The sequence below is a fragment of the Taudactylus pleione genome, unplaced genomic scaffold (genome assembly GCF_031769625.1).
Source record: "Taudactylus pleione unplaced genomic scaffold, aTauple2 ptg000019l, whole genome shotgun sequence".
Taxonomy (NCBI): domain Eukaryota; kingdom Metazoa; phylum Chordata; class Amphibia; order Anura; family Myobatrachidae; genus Taudactylus; species Taudactylus pleione.
Genome location: NW_028284421.1, coordinates 28,584,485 through 28,602,643, shown reverse-complemented (window position 1 = coordinate 28,602,643; position 18,159 = coordinate 28,584,485). Strand labels below are relative to the sequence as shown.

Genomic DNA, 18,159 nt, shown 5'->3' with positions numbered 1-18,159 from the left:
GACTCTTGTCACTCTTCTCTTCCTCCTATTCCTCCCCTGTGCTCCCGGCTCACTCAGCCACACTCCGGTCCCTCTCCCACACTGTGCTGCCGCCGCAGCCACTCTGCTTTCACTGCACCTCAGTGGGGATCTCTGACTCGAGGAAGGGGGAGGGGTGTCTGTGGGGATGTCGGACCCAGGCGAGGAAATTGTTGGCTGTAGGCGGGAGAGGTATTGGCCGCGGTGCAAAACACTTCAGACCTGTTGGTGCTGCACAAACAGGTGAACACTGTGCTGGTGGAGAGAAGCAACCTCTGTCCCTGGTGTTACTCACTGGCCAGCTGTGTGGCCCTTCCCCTAGTATTATTACTGGCAGCCTGTGCGCCCCTGCCCCCCACTAATCCTGACTCTGCATGCCTTCACTATCCCAAACTCTTTGCAGCCCCCACCTTACCCCCAAGCACCGCCTGTCCCTAACCTCCTCCTTACACCCGGCACTGCCTGTCCCTAACCTCCTCCTTACCCCCAAACACCTCCTGTCCCTAACATCCTCCTTACCCCCAAATACTGCCCCAGCTATCTACTCTTGTACCCTCCCTACACCCAGCAGTCCCTAACCTCTTCCTTGCCACCAGTACTGCCCCAGCTATCTACACTTGCCCCCCCTTCCTACACCCAGCACTGCCATTCCCTAACCTCCTCCTTACCCCCAGGGCTGCCCCAGCTGCTATCTATCCTTACCCCCTCCCTACCCTTAGTACTGCCTGACTCTAACCTCTTCCTTACCCCAGTACTGCCATAGCTGCAATCCACCCATGCCCCCTTACTACCCCCACCACTACCTTCCCCTAGCACTGTCACAATTACAGTCTGCACTTATCCCTCCCTGCCCCTAGCTCTGCCCACCCTAACTCCCTATCTAGCCCCAGCTTTACCACAACTTCTCCATGCCTTTACCCAGCTCTACCTCTACTGCTTATTGTCCTTAACCTCCTCTATCCCAACTGCTAACTGCCCCCAGCTCTGTCCAAACTGCTGCCTGCCCTCACCCCCATAAAATGTAATGGAAAGTGTGGGGTTCCTGGGACCCACATTTTTTTTCGCTCACCGTGAACACTGATTTATACTATCTACTACACACTGCCTACTTTGGTACAAACCCTTGATTTCTGCTGCTTACTTGAGTATTATGACCGTTGATGCAGCAATGATTATAAACTATGTCCTTGTAATGCAATGTTTTGTACTTGTTTTTTTGTCTTGCTCTCTATTTATGTACTTTGTAATGTGCTGCAGAGCCATACATGCATACACAATCAATAAAAAATAAAGAATGGCAATGCCCCATTCTCGTTATTTAGCACCATAAGACTACAATAAGACTTTTTAGTAAACTTTCTTTGTTATGGTCTGAAGTTAACAAATGCACCTACATTTATTTTTAAAGGATTTATTGTATGGGATAGAATAATGCATTACAAGGGAAGGGATATTGATGTTGGGGTGCTTCAGCATTCAAAATATTTAATGCAATTATATGAAAGTCAGTAGATCTAAAGTCAATGTTAATCCACTTGAGGCAATTTACATTTTCTACCACCCTAAAGCTGGGGACATATTAAACGATTTGCTAACGATGCAATATCGTTAACAATTTCCCCTGAACTCCTGGACAAACAATATAGTGTATACACATAGTGCAATATTACCAACGACCACACAATATGTCGTTCATCGTTAACGATTTCCAAATGGTTACAATCAATGGCAAAACAGCAAGTGACCATTGATGGTAACCAACAATGCAATGGATGACCATCGATTGTTTCACCAACCGATGGTCATCCCTGTTCTTGACTGACTGGCTCATGGGCCAATCAGAATCAGGGTGCTGGGCTTCGTGGGTGACAGGGGCAGAGCTATGCTCCGTGTCCCGGCACCTTGTAAAAAAAAAAAAAAAAAAAAAATTCAAATATGCTGTTCCATCGATGGAGGGAAACCATCTGATTCTCCCCATCGATGGTAAACACATTTGACATCAGCCATAAACCATCAATTATGAATAATCGATGGCCATGCCTACCGCCGGGTGTGCACAAAGGAGGGGGGCTGGGAGCTCAGTATTCCAGACGGCTGCTCTTTTGTCTGCAGATGCCGGGTATGCACAAAGGAGGAGTGTCCACGGCGTCTGCTCTTCTGTCTGCAACCGCCGGGTGTGGACAGAGGAGGGGGGCCAGGCGCTGAAAGTTCCCGGTGTCTGCTCTTCTGTCTGCAGCCGCCGGGTGGGAAGGGAGGGGCGCCGGGCTGGCTGATCACTGTGATCAGCAGGCACTGGGGGGAGGATCAAAGCTGCAGAGTGGCCAGGGGGGCTGCAGGGAGTTTCTGATGCGACCATGCCAGGTTTATATGAAACATACATCATGTATGTACACAAACTTTATATGAGCCACAATATTATTGAAAATATTGTATAAGATTACCTGCAGGCTCTGTGTATAAGGTGGCACAAAGAAATACATTCTGTGTTTAGATTTGGGACCCATTCCCAAGATATTTCATTATGGTATACAAATATTCCAAAATATGGAATATTCTGAAATCCAAAATACCCCTGGTCCCAAGCATTTTGGATATGGGAGACTCAACCTGTACCAATAGCTTCTTAGGTTTATCTGGATGATCACATCAATAGTAGTTTGTCAAGAGCCCATACACACTGCTAGTTATTCCAAAACAAGTGACCCGAAAGCCTGATCACCAAATACGACCATTGTCCACACAAGTGTCTCTAATTAAACAGATCTACCCACAAGCAGGTGCCTTTAGAAAATGTAACCTATAGGTGACATTCTAAATTACAGTGGTCGAATACTTCACAAAACCAGTACTATATGGAGTCTACATGTGCCATACTGAAGAGTAGGTAGGTAGTGTACTTAATAGACAGAACCTACAGGTGGTGCACTTAATATATAAAGCATACATGTGATGTATTTAGGATGGAGTCTACACGTGTTTTACTTAATAGAGCCTACATGTGCTTTACTTGGTATTTAATTCCCGACCCATAGAATCCATCTACTATGTCATGTGCTGCCAGAGATCACCGTAATTCCCGGTGCACATTTTGGTTACTTGCGGTAGTGATGGAATCTTAAGTTTCCCTGTGCATCTCTATGGGGTGCAGGGTAAAACTTGCGATGGCGGTGGACATTTTACTTGCCAAAAAACATGGTGTCTGCTGGTCTATCTCCTCTCTGCATCCTCAGTTGCTGTGTGTCTGAGTGAGGGGCCCAAATATGTGCAGTCAGTAACACTGAATAACCCGGGTCAGTTGTAAAGATTGTAAAAGCCATTTAATGAATAATTGGTAGTACACGAATATACCCCTCAAATGGAGATTGCAATTAAAGTATAAATCAAATCATTCAAGGATGGGTGTGAGGACCCAACGCGTTTCTTCCCTCTTGGGGACTTTTTCAAGGGCAAATGGTTGCTGTATTGCTCCTGCAGTCTTTTATTCAGTGAGTCTAATCACCACTTAGTCACGGAGTGCGGTGTCGAGTCGCACTTCCAGGTTTCATGTGGTGCGCATGCGCAGTTAGCGCTCATGCTATGCGTGTCACAGCGTCTGTTCTCAACTAGTTGCAGACATCAGAAAGCCTTGTATTAGCTATGCAGTCTGGGTGTTGTCTCCAATTAGACATGCAATAAGACCTATTAGACGTTAGTCTCATTTGCATATCCGAATACCACAGAACGCTTTATTCTCTATATTTAGCTTACTTAATAGATAGACTGTATGCTTTACTAAATAGATTGGGGGAGTTTCAATTGTTTTAGCTCACCTTATCCACCGTCTGAAGTGATGGGAGATCGGGTTGCGATATGTAATTGATTATTGTGCACACCAGCATACCGAGCATGTTGCACATAAATAGACATGGTTTAGCCACGTAAAACTGCTAAACCATTCTAAAGTTTGGGCGCCCAAAGCGCCGACTTATCGCACGTGGGAGCTGCTAGCAGAAATGTGTGCTCCCGTGACTATACGCACCCGAACAGAGCAACAATTTAATTGCTCTGTTGGGCACCCGGAACCATCAACCGCAAGTGAAAAACAATTGAATTCCCCCCCCCCCCCCATTATTAGCCTATATGAGCTACACTTATAAATCGAATTCACCAACCATTACTCCATATTAACGTGAAAGGAAAGCTAATTACATATTCTGAGTATGCTAGAAACTTTTAGGAGAGCTCCATGCAACATTTCAGCACAGATACCCAAGGCATGGTTATTTTATTTGGGAAGGTAATTGTTTTGGGAGAACAAGATGTTACATAACCTTTAATTCATGACTTGTCAGTTCTAGTTTGCACTAAAAAAAGAAGATAAAACACACCCAGTAACAATGGGCATGGAAAACAAGTCAGTCACAGCAAGGCTAAAAGACAGACATTTTCAGTCGGATTGTGCCACTTCTGAAAACTCAGACCCTGTAACATAATCCCCAAAGAGTGGCGAGGATTCCATGAGAACAGTGCCAGCAGCTACATAATTTTCACTAAAAAGTGTATATTAAGTTTAATTCAAGTCAAGTATCATCTGTGATAGTAATTAAGGATAATTAATCCAAAACTAAAAAGTTGAATACAGCTGTCTGAAGCTAATATACAAGCATCAAGGAGTGTTGGTTTGCCTATGTTCCAATGTCAGTACAGAATACAGTTCTACCCCTTTTCTTGCTCATTTCACATCTTCAAAATAACCCGGGTTATTGCAGTGTTGAGGCGGCTCGACCCAGGTCGAGGTGGAGTCTAAAAGCACCACTTTGGAATAACCCGGGTCGATCAACCCGGTATTTCAAACCGGGTTATAAGCAGTGTTAAACACGGGTCGGACTCGGGTCTATGTGCACTTCAAAAAAAAGTGTCTGACCCGGATTATTCAACCTGGGACTTAGGGAAAAGTGCTGATTGGCTGCTTTTTGCATGCCTTGATGATGTCAGCAGCCTGAGCCCTGCCAGCAGACTACACAGAGAAAGAGTGAGCTCTTTTTGACACCTCATCCATTTAAAATAACATCCATGGAGTTTTGGAAAAGGGCCAACCCGGATCGAAAGTGGAGTGTGAAAGGGTTTGACCCAGGTCGGACCCGGGTTCAATATCCCTGGTCGACCTGGGTTTGAAATGTGAAAGGGGTCATTACACTGCTGCGATAACCCAGGTTATTGCTGGGTCTACCCAAGTCGAAGCTCAGTGTAAAAGGGTGCCTGAAAAATAAACCCGGGTCAAGTGACCCAGCAATCCAACCCAGGTAGCTACTAGGGTCAGACCCAGGATGGACCTGGATAATGGTGCAGTGTAAATGGCGCAACACGGGTTATGCGACCTGGGTCACGCCTAAAATGAGCTGATTGGTGGTTGTGGAGCAGCCACCTCCCACTTTTTATGACCTCACAAGTTTAGCAGGGCAGACTCGGGTTCAGTGTGAACGGTGCTGATCTGAGAATAACCCAGATTGATGGTGCTGTGTAAACGGTGTCTGACCTGGGTTGGAACCATGTGAAAACCCAGGTCGGACACAGGTTTTTGGTGGAAAGGAAGTATAACACTAGACAACCACCTCCATTTTCTAAGAGGACAAATATAGAGATTATTTTTCTGTATAGTATATGTGTTGAAAGACTTCAAGGTAATCCTTATGTAATTCATTTAATGTAATTTGTTTTATCTTACAGCAGCTTGTTTTACTGTAGCCATTTTAAATAAAACTATTAATCTGCGGCTCTGGTCTCAAATAGTCCAGTATATGGGGAATATAGAAATGGAAGAGGGTGGGTTTTACGTACACTTTGTGGAAATTATCTTTTACTATAGCATAATTAAACTATGATCTATTATAACAATATCAATTTAAACAGTCCAAGGGAGTTAGTCATGTTTGTTTCCCATAGAGTTAAGCTGGGTATAATCTACAAGATTCTAATGACCAGAACGATTCAGGCCGACCAAAATTATCCTGAAAACGGATGATATAGACTACAGGTTCTCAAACTCAGTCCTCAGGACCCCAAACAGTGCATGTTTTCCATGTCTCCTCACAGAATCATAAGTGAAATAATTAACTCCACCTGTAGATCTTTTAAAATGTGTGTCAGTGAGTAATGAATACACCTGTGCAGCTGCCGGGAGACCTGGAAACTGAACTGTGTGGGGTCCTGAGGACAGAGATTGAGAACCTCTGATATAGACCGCACAGACTGCCCACTAAACCTTTAGTTCCTTTTTATTCCAAATCATCTTCTTTCCGTAAGGGAATGCCAAGTAGCTGACATCGACTGAGGTATGTACATACTGCACTTTCTGAACAATACCAATACGGCCCAAATGACATAGGGCAAATCATCACAGCTTCACCCATGCCAAATCATCACAGCTTCCAACCCGACCGTCTCAGATTTTCATGAAATTTGGTAGGGTGATAGATGGCATAAAGTAACTTTCATATGTAAAATTTTAGCCCTCAGTGATATACGGTGTTCATGCTACAGGGTTGCAAATATGACAAGGTCGAGTAAAACGAACCATAACTTTGCTTCTACTGTGGTAGAACTTTCATGTTGGTCTTGTTTTGAAGCCAGAGTTTTCATAAAAAAAGTTTTATATTTAAATAGTGACTTTTACATTTCAAGGTCACATGATGTGAGCTTTGATATCTTAAAAAAAAAAATTATGTACATAAAGTGTGTTATACTCTTAAATACAAACTCTCTATGGTATAAGTTTCAATTTGGGAAGTCTTTGGGAACAGGAGGAAAAAAAAATATTAAGTACGGTAATTGAACCCATCTTGCACTAACTATGCAACTGGCAAGTTCAGACTTGTCTTCTAGTGTCTCTCTCCGCGTTCTAGGGATGTCCATCAGTGGGTTACCATCATCCCTATCTGTCAGATATAGCCATGTCAGGACAAGAATCACAGTATGTACTCAGCTCAAACGAGATCTGGGCTGGTCTGGATAGAGCTACAATCCAAACCTTGCATTGTCAAACAAGGAAACAAAGCAGACTAAAGCAACACAGTTTAGAAAATATATATTAATTATAATATATATATTTCCATAAATTGAAAAACATGTTCATATGTTAAGGGCGGCTCAAATATTTACTCTATACAGGTGGATCAGACAGACTATAAAAGCAGTATTTTGCCAAGCAGGTGCCAAAGTGACCTCGTGACCGTAACTCTAATGTAATTACCTTTATGTTCCTCAGAAAGTTGATCAATGCAAGTAATACATTATGAAAAGTAATATACACTTCTCCAAATGTATTATGTGGGTTTAGAGCCAAGAGACTGTATGTGGTCATGTATAAAAAGGTACACTTAGATTATGAATGCTGAGGGCTTTTTATACTTTGCATACTAAGGGGGAAAATAAAAAAATTTTGGGGTGCCTGATCTTGCACCTAAAGTGACCGGGAGCTATTCAATTGTTTATGCTAATGGACTCGAGTGCCGAGGGTGCCTATTATTTCTGCTAGCGCCCTCTTGAGGGGGTGAGCAGAAATCCGCAAAAAGTCTGGCTTTTGGGTGCCCAAACTACCATTTGGGCAGCGTGCTCATCACTTTGCATGGGGTAAGCAGATTTACACGTCTAAACCCGGTACATTTGGCAGCTATAAGTAATGGGCATCCATGGCACTCTCTCCCATCAGCAAAACAATTGACATCAGGCACCCATTATTTATGGGCGCAAGAAATTGAATCCCCTCCTAAGTCATTGTGCATTACGCAGCGGCCACTAACCATATTCTTCAGGATATATAGTTTGAAATTAAAAAGATGGCTTCTGAATCTATGGGCAAACATTCTTTCATACTGTGCATGCCAGTATAATCCCAAACTAAAAACCTTTGTTCGAACAAAAAAAAAAAAAAACAGAATAGCAGACAAGGAAAAAGATATCTAAGATAATCATTGTGTTGGTGTGTATGTTGTAACTTGGTAGTCCTCCAAAATTAGAGACATGACAAAAGAAAGAAAGCTGCCTTTACAAGGGTATCCTGAAAATTCTGTGTGTACGTACACAAAGCATGTTGTGGAGAAGCTGCATTTTATTGAACCAATTCAGGCACTAGCCTGAACCTCAGTTCTCACCATGCAAGGAGTGCTGGTTTGGTGCAGGATGTAAGCGTAGAATGAGCCACTAAAATACAGAACAAGCTGCTTAATATTCTAGCCACAATCTTCATGCAGCGTACGCCATTCAGAGGTAGCTTTCACCTTTCTACAAGGCATGAGAGGAGGGAATACAATCTGTCGCATTACAACGAGGAGAGGGGCGGGAGAAGGTTAGCAGTGCTTTCAATCAGTTTACAGACAAACATTTAGCTTGTAATAACAAGAGGCGAAAAATAGTCTTATCTCTTCACTTTGATCAGCAAAGCATTAATAAAAGTACTGCAATTGTGATATGGAAAAAAAAAAAAAGACCTATGCTCCTAAAGACAATATATCAAATAAGTCTGCTTCAATACACAGTTCTATATGGGATGTAGTCTGCATCCCGACAGTCAGGACGCAGACGGTCACAATACAGACAGCGTCATCCCGACTGTCAGAACACCAAAAGTTTGCAGAGGTAAGTATTAGGGTTAGGCTGCGGGAGGGGAGGGTTATAGTACTTACCTAAATCTGTCAGGATTTTGACTATCGGGATGCCGCTGTCTGTATTCTGATCGTCGGCATCCTGACTGTCGGGATCCCGTACCCAACCCTTCTATAATACCCCTTTCAGACATACCGAGAATCCCGGGAATGTGGCCTGCCTCAGCCAAATTCCCGGGTTGCCACGTATGTCAAAGGTACCTACCCGGCAACACGTTCGCGGGTAGCAGACCCTTCAATCGACCAGGGAATTACCCTGCTTATGTCTGAATGGTGCTACCCGGGAATTTACTCCCGGGCTGCACCAAGCAGCTTTTACATTGAGTTGGCAGCTCAGGACGCTCAGCGCTGCTGCTCATCAATCCCCGCGCCGGTGGCTGTGTACAGAGAACCCCAGCCAGACATCGGGGACCCAGCGCCGGCGGGCTCTCTGCCACAGCGGGCCGCCCGCACTCCCGCTGGACCACCAGGGCAGATATAATTAATTATTATTAAGATAAAATGGCTGCAGTGATTAGTCGGCTGCCTGCTGCATGATGATGACATAATCAGCAGCAGCTGGAGAGGGGATAGGCTAGGAAGGGCAGAGGAGAGGCAGGTAATAATAAAAACTAAAAAACCCGGCTTATGTCTGAAAGGGGTCTACCTGGGAATTCCTGGGTAAAGGCTGTATTGTGAAACGGGGGTCTTGACCAAATACCCGGGAATTTGCACAGGAGAAATTCCCGGGTCTGAGCAAGAATTTCCCGGGTTGTATGTGTGAAAGGGGTACAAGTCACTATCTTCTGCACAAGGACCACAAAGTTAAAAGCTTTAAAGAAAATGTAAGAATACTTATCTTTTTAAAAAGGCTGATATATTGCTGCAAGGTGCCAACATAGCATTGAAGGTATGTGTCAGACAGAAAATATTACATTCAAACTACCAGAATATGAAAATGCAAACAAGCCTGAAGTAGTTATTAATTATATCCTCTAATAACCCTAATAATCCGGCAAGAATTTTACAGGATTACAGATATCCAAAACAATCATAACTGATAATACTGCCAATGGAGACCCAATATTAAAAACAGAAAAAAAATAAGAAAAAGCAGTTTAAATACTATACAGACTCTTCTCACTCACAAAAATATGAGACACAGTGGAACGGATTTTCTGTTACTGGAATGGAAAATCTGAAGAGCTGTATCGCAGGATAAAAGAGAAATTAGTTAGGACCAAAAGGTGAGTCAATTAAACAAAAAAATAAAAGACAATGCACACACAAAAAAACAAAAAAGTTAGAATGGAACCTGCAAAATGACATGCGTATATATACATAAACAAATATTTGGAGTCTGTGTGCCACAGTATTAAGATTCCCCTCTTCTGCAATTCCTAGGATGAAAAAAAAATAAGCAGCAGCAATTGAAGGAAGCTTCTAAGGACTACGCATGGTGGAAGAACCGAAGGATCAAAAAGACGAGACAACAAGATGGTTTACCAAGGATCTCAGGTGGTGGGTTGGTGAGGGAAGTGGGGCACATACAGTTTCACTAGAGCTCATCTAGCTACTACAAATCCACTACGATACGGGAGGAGGGTGGACTCACTCTGAAGGACGCTTACGGTGGCCTGGGCTCTGATCCACGTTATAGCTGGGTTTTGTCGTAGTTCATTCCGTCGGGGGTCGTTGCTTGCCCGGCACTCATATGTGCCAGAATCCTCCAGGGTCAGACTAGTTATTCTCAGCACACTCACACAATTTGTGCCACAGGCTGTGTTAATGGTGACCCGGTGTTTCCTCTCACTTTCCCAAAGCTGTTTGAAAGACTCAACCCGGTTGACTTCAGCATACCACCATTGGATCTCCGGTGTGGGGATCCCAGCCACATCACAGTATAGTTCAAAGGCATCCCCTGTTAGTTTAGTTTCTGACATAGGCGACTTGACAAACCCAGCTATGGTTAGAGGGGTTAGCGGAGAGGCAGTGATAGGCCAGTGGGAAGAAAAGAACAAGGTGTAGAAAGAAAAAGAAAAGGAAATAAGAATGCAGATAACGGAAAAGATAAAATAGAAGAAAAGACAATTTTGCCTATGATAGATTGCTTTTTTTTTTAGCATGATTGGCAAGTAAAAAAAAATAAAAAAACAAACAAAAAAAAAGGCCAAACACTTATTCCAGCATAAAAAAAACAGTTACAGTGTAGCTATTTCTTTCAGATTTTACACAAATCCCTGTCTAATAATCAATTGCTATATTTTTTTTTAAGTTAAGTTTTCAAGTTATTTATTTACTTCATACTGCATTAAAATGTTCAGGTTTTTAAAGCAAGACAATGATACAGTGCATAGCTATATTTCAGAGTAATCTATTTGTAAGGATGGTCCAGGCTAGTGTCCTTAACGACCTTCAAAACAGGTTCGGATAACCTTAAGGTGGTTAACAGTACTGCGTTGGCTTTTGCGGAAATTATGATTGTTTAAACAAATATAGTTTATGGCATGTACTTTAAATCCACTCTTAGGTTTGTTTGAACAATAACATGTATAAAAAAATAAATAAAAAAAGAGCATTTCTCCAATTGACAACTGTTATTTATTTGTTCAGGAATACACATCTGTGTTAACTAATATACATAGTAAACTTAAAATGACATCTCACTGTGCATCCTAAAGTGTGATAACGGCAAAAACTGCAGCCATTATGCAATAACATTTGTACTAAAATATGGGATTTATCATGTTTAACACTAAAATAAATGTATTTGTGGGAAATTTTCGAAACACTATACTTTTTATAATTTAAAACATGTAACACATCTTTGCTGGTTCTATGCTTAAGAGTAGATAACAAAAGTACCTGTAAAGGTTTCATAACAGATTTAAAAAAAATAAAAAAATAGAGGTCATGTGAGGCAAGAAATTAAAATGTACTGTCACATTTAAACCATCAGAATATCCACACAATCATTCTCCTTGTGCTTCTTTTGGAATATTATTATTAAAGCAACGCAAACGCTTAGTAGCTAATGAACAGCAGCCTCCTCCATTATCTAGCACTGACTTTCCTAGCAGTGACTTCCCACAGTAAGACCTCCCATTCCTGATCATCCACCCTGCATTGCAGCATTCTCTGCAGATGCCTGCCACCTTCCCTACATTAGTTGTGCATACACGAACAACCTTACTGATGCCTTGATTGCTGAGCTGTAATCTGCTAATGAACGGCTGGCACAAGAGAGAGTGATCACGCACGACACTTATTTAGCAGAGAACGGCCCCGACACACATAAAAACAACAATTATATTAACACTGCACAACACAGACACACAAGCGAACATTTTTACAGAGATTAATGTGCCAAGAATGTCAATTAAAAAGCGGGTGTGCCACATCTTACACTGCCAATACAACCCAAATCTGTAACTACTGAAATGCCAGTTAAGCTCTTCTTGCAGAGAAGACTAACAGACTGAAGCATGTAAAAAATAATAATACTCAAACATATGATCTATCCACCAACACAGACTACCTGTTTAGTTCATATTCCAACTTTATATTTAGAGAATTTCTGTGGGCAGCTATAGAGATGATTAGCTTGTCAAAGCCCCAGGTTGCTGTAGCAACCATCCTGACTATTGCTCAAGGTGGCCCAATTTTTCTATTTACTCAATTTTCACAACAAATTTATTATAAAAAAATATATATATATATATATATATATATATATATATATATATATATATATATATATACACAAAATGTGGTAATGTTCACACGTCATGTGTACTATGTTAAAAATAAGGCTGTTTGTACAATCGCCCGCTACTTAAGCTGGGAACACACCTATACAATCACACATTCGATGTGACTGATCGATCGACAATGCTCCGGTTCGGAAGTGCCAATCACAGACCCGATACGCGCGTACACACATGTACAATCCAATGTGCGACCTTCGATCCCGCACGGCCCAAATATCGCAAGCAAATTATTGTACCAGCGTACACATTTTCCCGGTATCAGGTTGGGCTCATAGTGGGTGTACCTAAAATGAACATAGTGGGCGGACTGCAATTGATTCCTGCCCCCATCGTGCCCGACGGAGCTATTCAATTCTTGCTCCTGTCGGGCACGATCAGCTGACGGCGCTACATTTCAGCTCGCAGCCCCAGGGGGATGAGCTGAAATGTGTGAAAAATGACATGGTTGGGCGCCCAAACACCACTTTTCGCGATCGCGCCCAGCACTTTGGTCGGGTTTAGCAGCTTTACGTGGCTAAACCCGACCACTTTGGGCGCGATCAGCACGAAAATCTGGAACAATTGCATAGCGGCCCGCGATCACCTGTCACTTTAGACGGGAAATGCGGGCCGCGAAAACAATTGAATTCCGCCCTATGTGTGATTATGAGACCAAAACAAGCCTACATGAACAATTTCAGAGCTATTACGTCCGTTCATTTATAAACTAGCTACTGTAGCTTTAGGACAGAACATTTGTTCGTCTTTGTCATTCTCCAACATGAGTTTGATTTTGAGTAAAAGGAAGGCTCGAGCTTGTATTCTTGCAGACAAATACAAGGCTAATTCTATGAAGGTGATCATGTTTGGCATCGACATGCCATAAAGCCCTGATTTTAGTTGATACCAATATGGAGCATACAATATGTGGTGGGGTAAAGGTTTTAAGGTAAAGGAAGGACATATGCTTGTGTCCACTATCAACTGCAGCACTACACAGCCCAGCAAGTTGTGGAACTACACTGTCCAGCAAGCCAAGCCTTGCAGTATAGATGGTGGGGTAAAGGTTTTAAAGGTAAAGGAAGGATGTATGCTTGAGTCCACTATCAGTGGTGGGGTAAAGGGGAAAAAAAAAAAAATGGAGAATATGTATATGAAGAGGAGCGTGGCACACAGAATTCTTCCTGAACTTACGGAGTTTAATTATGCACGCCTAGAGAGGCAGCCCCATGTTTGGTGTACAATCTCAAGAACAATGGAAGGTGCATACACACAGCAATGAAAATTAAACTGCCCAGAAGATATGATCCTCCGATTCGACAAAACAGGATCGAACGTGCGTACACACTCTTTCAATATCGAACAAACAGATATAAAATCTAAATAACGGGCCAACGATTGTATAGGTGTGTACCCAGCTTTAGCAAAGTTTTACTTAAATCATGCAGAAAAACGTTTCAGCATGATTTAAGTATCCCTGCTATGCAGGAATGTGTCAATGTAGAAGATAATATGAGATATGGTAAGAACTTACCCTTGTTATCTCTATTTCTACGAAGTCCATAGGGTTCCACAGGATACCTTGGGGTATAGGTGTGACGTCAGTCGCAGGGCACCAAAGAGTTAAGCTTTCAGCCTCCCAGGATGCACTGGGTCCCCCTCCTATACCCCGCCCCCGAGCCAAGGCACCTCAGTTAGTTACCAAGCCATAGGCCGGAGGAGGAGAAGGAAGAGAGAGAACAAAGATCTGGACACATACAAGAATCACATTCTCACCAGAGGGAGACGGAAAACCGGTGACCAGAGCAAAGCCCATCTGCAGCACAGGTGCGACAGGGCGGGAGTCCTGTGGAACCCTATGGACTTCGTAAAAATAGAGATAACAAGGGTAAGTTCTTACCATATCTCATATTTTCTACTTCAGGGTCCATAGGGTATCCATAGGATACCTTGGGGATGTCCCAAAGCAGTATCCTTTAAGGGTGGACACGCTCCTGTGCTGAAAGGAGAATCCGCCGCCCGAAGGAAGCATCCTGAGAGGCGAAGGTGTCAAACCTGTAATACCTCACGAAGGTATGGACAGAGGACCACGTAGCAGCCTTGCAGATCTGGACTGCAGAGGCACCACGTCGAGCTGCCCACGAAGGACCCACAGACCTAGTGGAATGAGCCTTCACAGAAGGAGGAACCGGCAGGCCTTCATGAAGATAAGCTTCAGAAATAGCCATACGGATCCAGGCTGCCAAAGTTTGCTTTGAAGCAGGCCAACCCTTTTTACGGAAGCCATAGAGGACAAACAAAGCGTCCGACTTCCTAAACGAAGAAGTTCGGTCAACATAAGTCTTTAAGGCCCGCACAACATCCAAAGAGGCCTCACCCACGGAAAGACCCGGTGAGTTAAAGGCCGGAACAACGATTTCCTCGTTAACATGAAACTGGGAAACAACTTTGGGAAGAAACTCGGGCCGAGTGCGTAGCACTGCCCTGTTCCCATGAAAAACCAAGAAAGGGGGTCTACAAGAAAGAGCCCCTAACTCAGAAACACGTCTGGCCGAAGCAATAGCCAGAAGGAAAACAGTCTTAGCTGTTAGCCATTTAAGATCCACTGAGCCCAGTGGTTCAAACGGCGGTCCTTGGAGAGCCCTCAGGACCACAGCCAAATCCCAAGGCGCCACAGGTGGAACAAAGGGCGGCTGAATGCGGACAACACCTTGCATAAAGGTGCGCACATCCGGGATTGTAGCAATCCTACGGTGAAACCAGACAGACAGGGCCGAAACCTGTACCTTCAAAGAAGCAAGGCGAAGCCCATGATCTAGTCCCGCTTGCAGGAAGGCGAGAATCCGAGACAGACGAAACTCCCGCGGTGCATAACCTCTCGGTCGACACCACTGAAAGAACGTATGCCACACGCGATGGTATATCCTCGCGGAAGACGGTTTCCGAGCTCGCAACATGGTACGCACCACAGAGCTGGAAAACCCCCGGGACCTCAGCATGGCCGTCTCAACAGCCACGCCGTCAAAGACAGCAGAGTCAGGTCCGGGTGACGACAAGGACCCTGAGACAAGAGGTCCGGTCGTAGCGGCAACCGCAGAGAACTGTCCACGGACAGACCCTGAAGGTCTGAGAACCAGTGCCGTCTGGGCCACGCGGGAGCTATCAACAGGAGCGTCCCTCCTTCCTGTTTGAATTTCCGGATTACCCGTGGAAGAAGGGAGAACGGAGGGAACAGATATGCGAACCGGAACGTCCACCGGACGGACAGAGCATCCACCAGAGACGCGCCTTCGTCTCTTGTGCAACTTGTTGTTGTGCTGGGACGCCATGAGGTCGATCTCTGGAAGACCCCATCAGTCCACCATTAGTTAAAAAACGTCCGGGTGCAGGGACCATTCCCCTGGATGAACGTCCTGGCGACTTAGAAAGTCCGCCTCCCAATTGAGCACTCCCGGGATGAAGACCGCTGATATGGCCGGAAGATTGCGCTCCGCCCAAACCAGGATCCGAGACACCTCTACGAGAGCCGCCCGGCTTCGGGTTCCTCCTTGCCTGTTTATGTAGGCCACGGTGGTAGCGTTGTCAGACTGGACCTGTACCGGGTGACCCTGGAGAAACCGATGTGCCTGCTGGAGAGCATTGAAGACCGCACGGAGTTCCAAGATATTGATTGGAAGCTCCGCTTCTGTCGGAGTCCACCTGCCCTGGAACAGATGTGGACCCGAAACTGCTCCCCAGCCCCGAAGACTGGCGTCCGTTGTCAACAGGACCCAATTTGGAATCCAGAACGGACGTCCCTCGCTGAGGTGGGTCGTCTGTAACCATCAAGCAAGGGACAGGCGAACCTCCGGGGTGAACACAATCGACTGCGACTTCAGAGACTGAGGCAGCCCGTTCCACTTTGACAGGATCAGGTGCTGCAGAGGTCTGGAGTGAAACTGGGCAAATTCCACCATGTCGAACACCGACACCATGGAGCCCAGTAACCTCATCGCCGAGTGTAGAGACACCTGGCGGCTGTGCAGACAACTGCGCACCCGACTGCAAAGCAGAGATCTTTTCCTCCGTCATGAAGATCTTTTGCTGTCCCGAGTCCAATAAGGCTCCAAGATGCAGAATCCTCCGAGACGGGATTAGAGTGGACTTCTGCCAGTTGATTAGCCAGCCGTGCCGTTGCAGCAGGGCAATGGTCAGGTCTAAGAGGCGTAACAGGAGCTCTGGAGATCCCGCCACCAATAACAGGTCGTCCAAGTACGGCAACATGCGGACTCCCTGCAGCCGCAGAGAAGCCGCCATGACCGCCATCACCTTGGTGAAGACATGTGGTGCTGTCGCCAGGCCAAAAGGTAACGCCCGAAACTGGAAGTGGTCGCTGCGGATTGCAAACCTGAGGAACTGTTGATGGCGCAAAAGAATAGGGACATGCAGGTAAGCGTCCTGTATGTCCAATGACACCATGTAGTCCCCCGGTTCCAGCGCCAGAATGATGGACCGTAGGGTCTCCATCCGAAACTTCGGTACCCGCAAAGACTTGTTGAGTGCTTTGAGGTTGAGAATCGGACGATACGACCCATTGGGTTTCTGTACCAAAAAAAGATTTGAATAGAAACCCTGGCCCCTCTGGGAGAATGGAACAGGCACTATAACTCCAGCCTGGAGCATAGTGTGCAATACCTTCCGCAGCTCCGTAGCCTTGTTCCGGTCTGATGGTAGACCCGTGGTGAAGAATCGAGCCGGGGGTCTGTGCCGGAAGGAGAGGGCGTACCCGTGGGAAACCACCTCCAGAACCCAAGTGTCTGTCGTAGTGACCGACCAACACTGGGCGAACTGCAGCAGGTGGCCTCCCACCCTGGGATCCCCCAAAGGGAGGCCCGGACCGTCAGGCCGCAGGCTTGTCATCTGGCTTGGGGGCCGGACGTCTGGTACTCCATGCCTGCTTCCGGGGCTTGACCGATTTCCTAGGGCCAGCCTGACGAGGAAACGACTGTGGTTTGGGCCTGCCCTGGGCCCTAGATGACCGAAAGGACGATGGTCCAGAACCAGAAGGAGCAGCGGCCGACGGGAGACAAGCAGATTTGGCTGCCGCCAGCGTGGCCACAATCTTATCCAGATCCGGACCGAAGAGAACTTCTCCGGTAAACGGCAAGGCTTCCAGACCCTTCTTGGAATCTGCGTCCGCCTTCCAGGATCGCAGCCACATGGTGCGACGAGCAGCTACCGCTGCTGAAGAAATTCTAGACACCAGAGAACTAATGTCTAGAGCCGCCTCGTTGATGTAAGTGGCCGAATCACGGAGATTGCCAATCAACGCCGCCTGTTCGGCCGGACAGTCGGAATCAAAAGAAGCCTCTAATGAATCCGCCCAGCGCTCCATCGCTCTGGCAACCCAGCAAATGGCCATAGCCGGCCGTGCTGCCCCCCCCGCAAGGGAATAAGCGGACTTCAGGCAGATTTCCACCTTGCGGTCCGTAGCATCCTTAAGGGAGGACATGGATGGCATCGGCAATGTGGCACTACGGACAAGACGGGTCACGTGAGAATCCACCTGTGGAGGGGATTCCCACTTAGCAAAATAATTATCCGCGAACGGATAAGCCACCGCCAGGCGTCTCTGCGGCTGGTATCTTTTGCCAGGCTGTTTCCACGCCTCCTCTAATTGGTCCACCAACTGACCCGAAAGAGGAAAGCCTGTGGCATCGCCCTTCACATCTTTGAAAAAGGCATATTTAGACTTAGCCGCTGGGAGAACTTCGTCCTCAATCACCAAGGCTGTG

General features: G+C 45.5%; 1 protein-coding gene across 2 annotated transcripts in view; it reads right to left on the bottom strand.

Moving 5' to 3' along the window:
* NPTN (neuroplastin) overlaps window positions 1-18,159 on the bottom strand; it is a 90,042-nt gene that overhangs the window by 49,745 nt on the left and 22,138 nt on the right. For both annotated transcript variants that reach the window (XR_015869735.1, XM_088446219.1), the window contains exon 2: window positions 10,252-10,599. Coding sequence is in view for 1 of the 2 variants with exons in the window: in XM_088446219.1 (XP_088302345.1) it covers window positions 10,252-10,599 (348 nt within the window). In the remaining variant the exon portion in view is untranslated. The remainder of the gene's footprint in view (window positions 1-10,251; window positions 10,600-18,159) is intronic.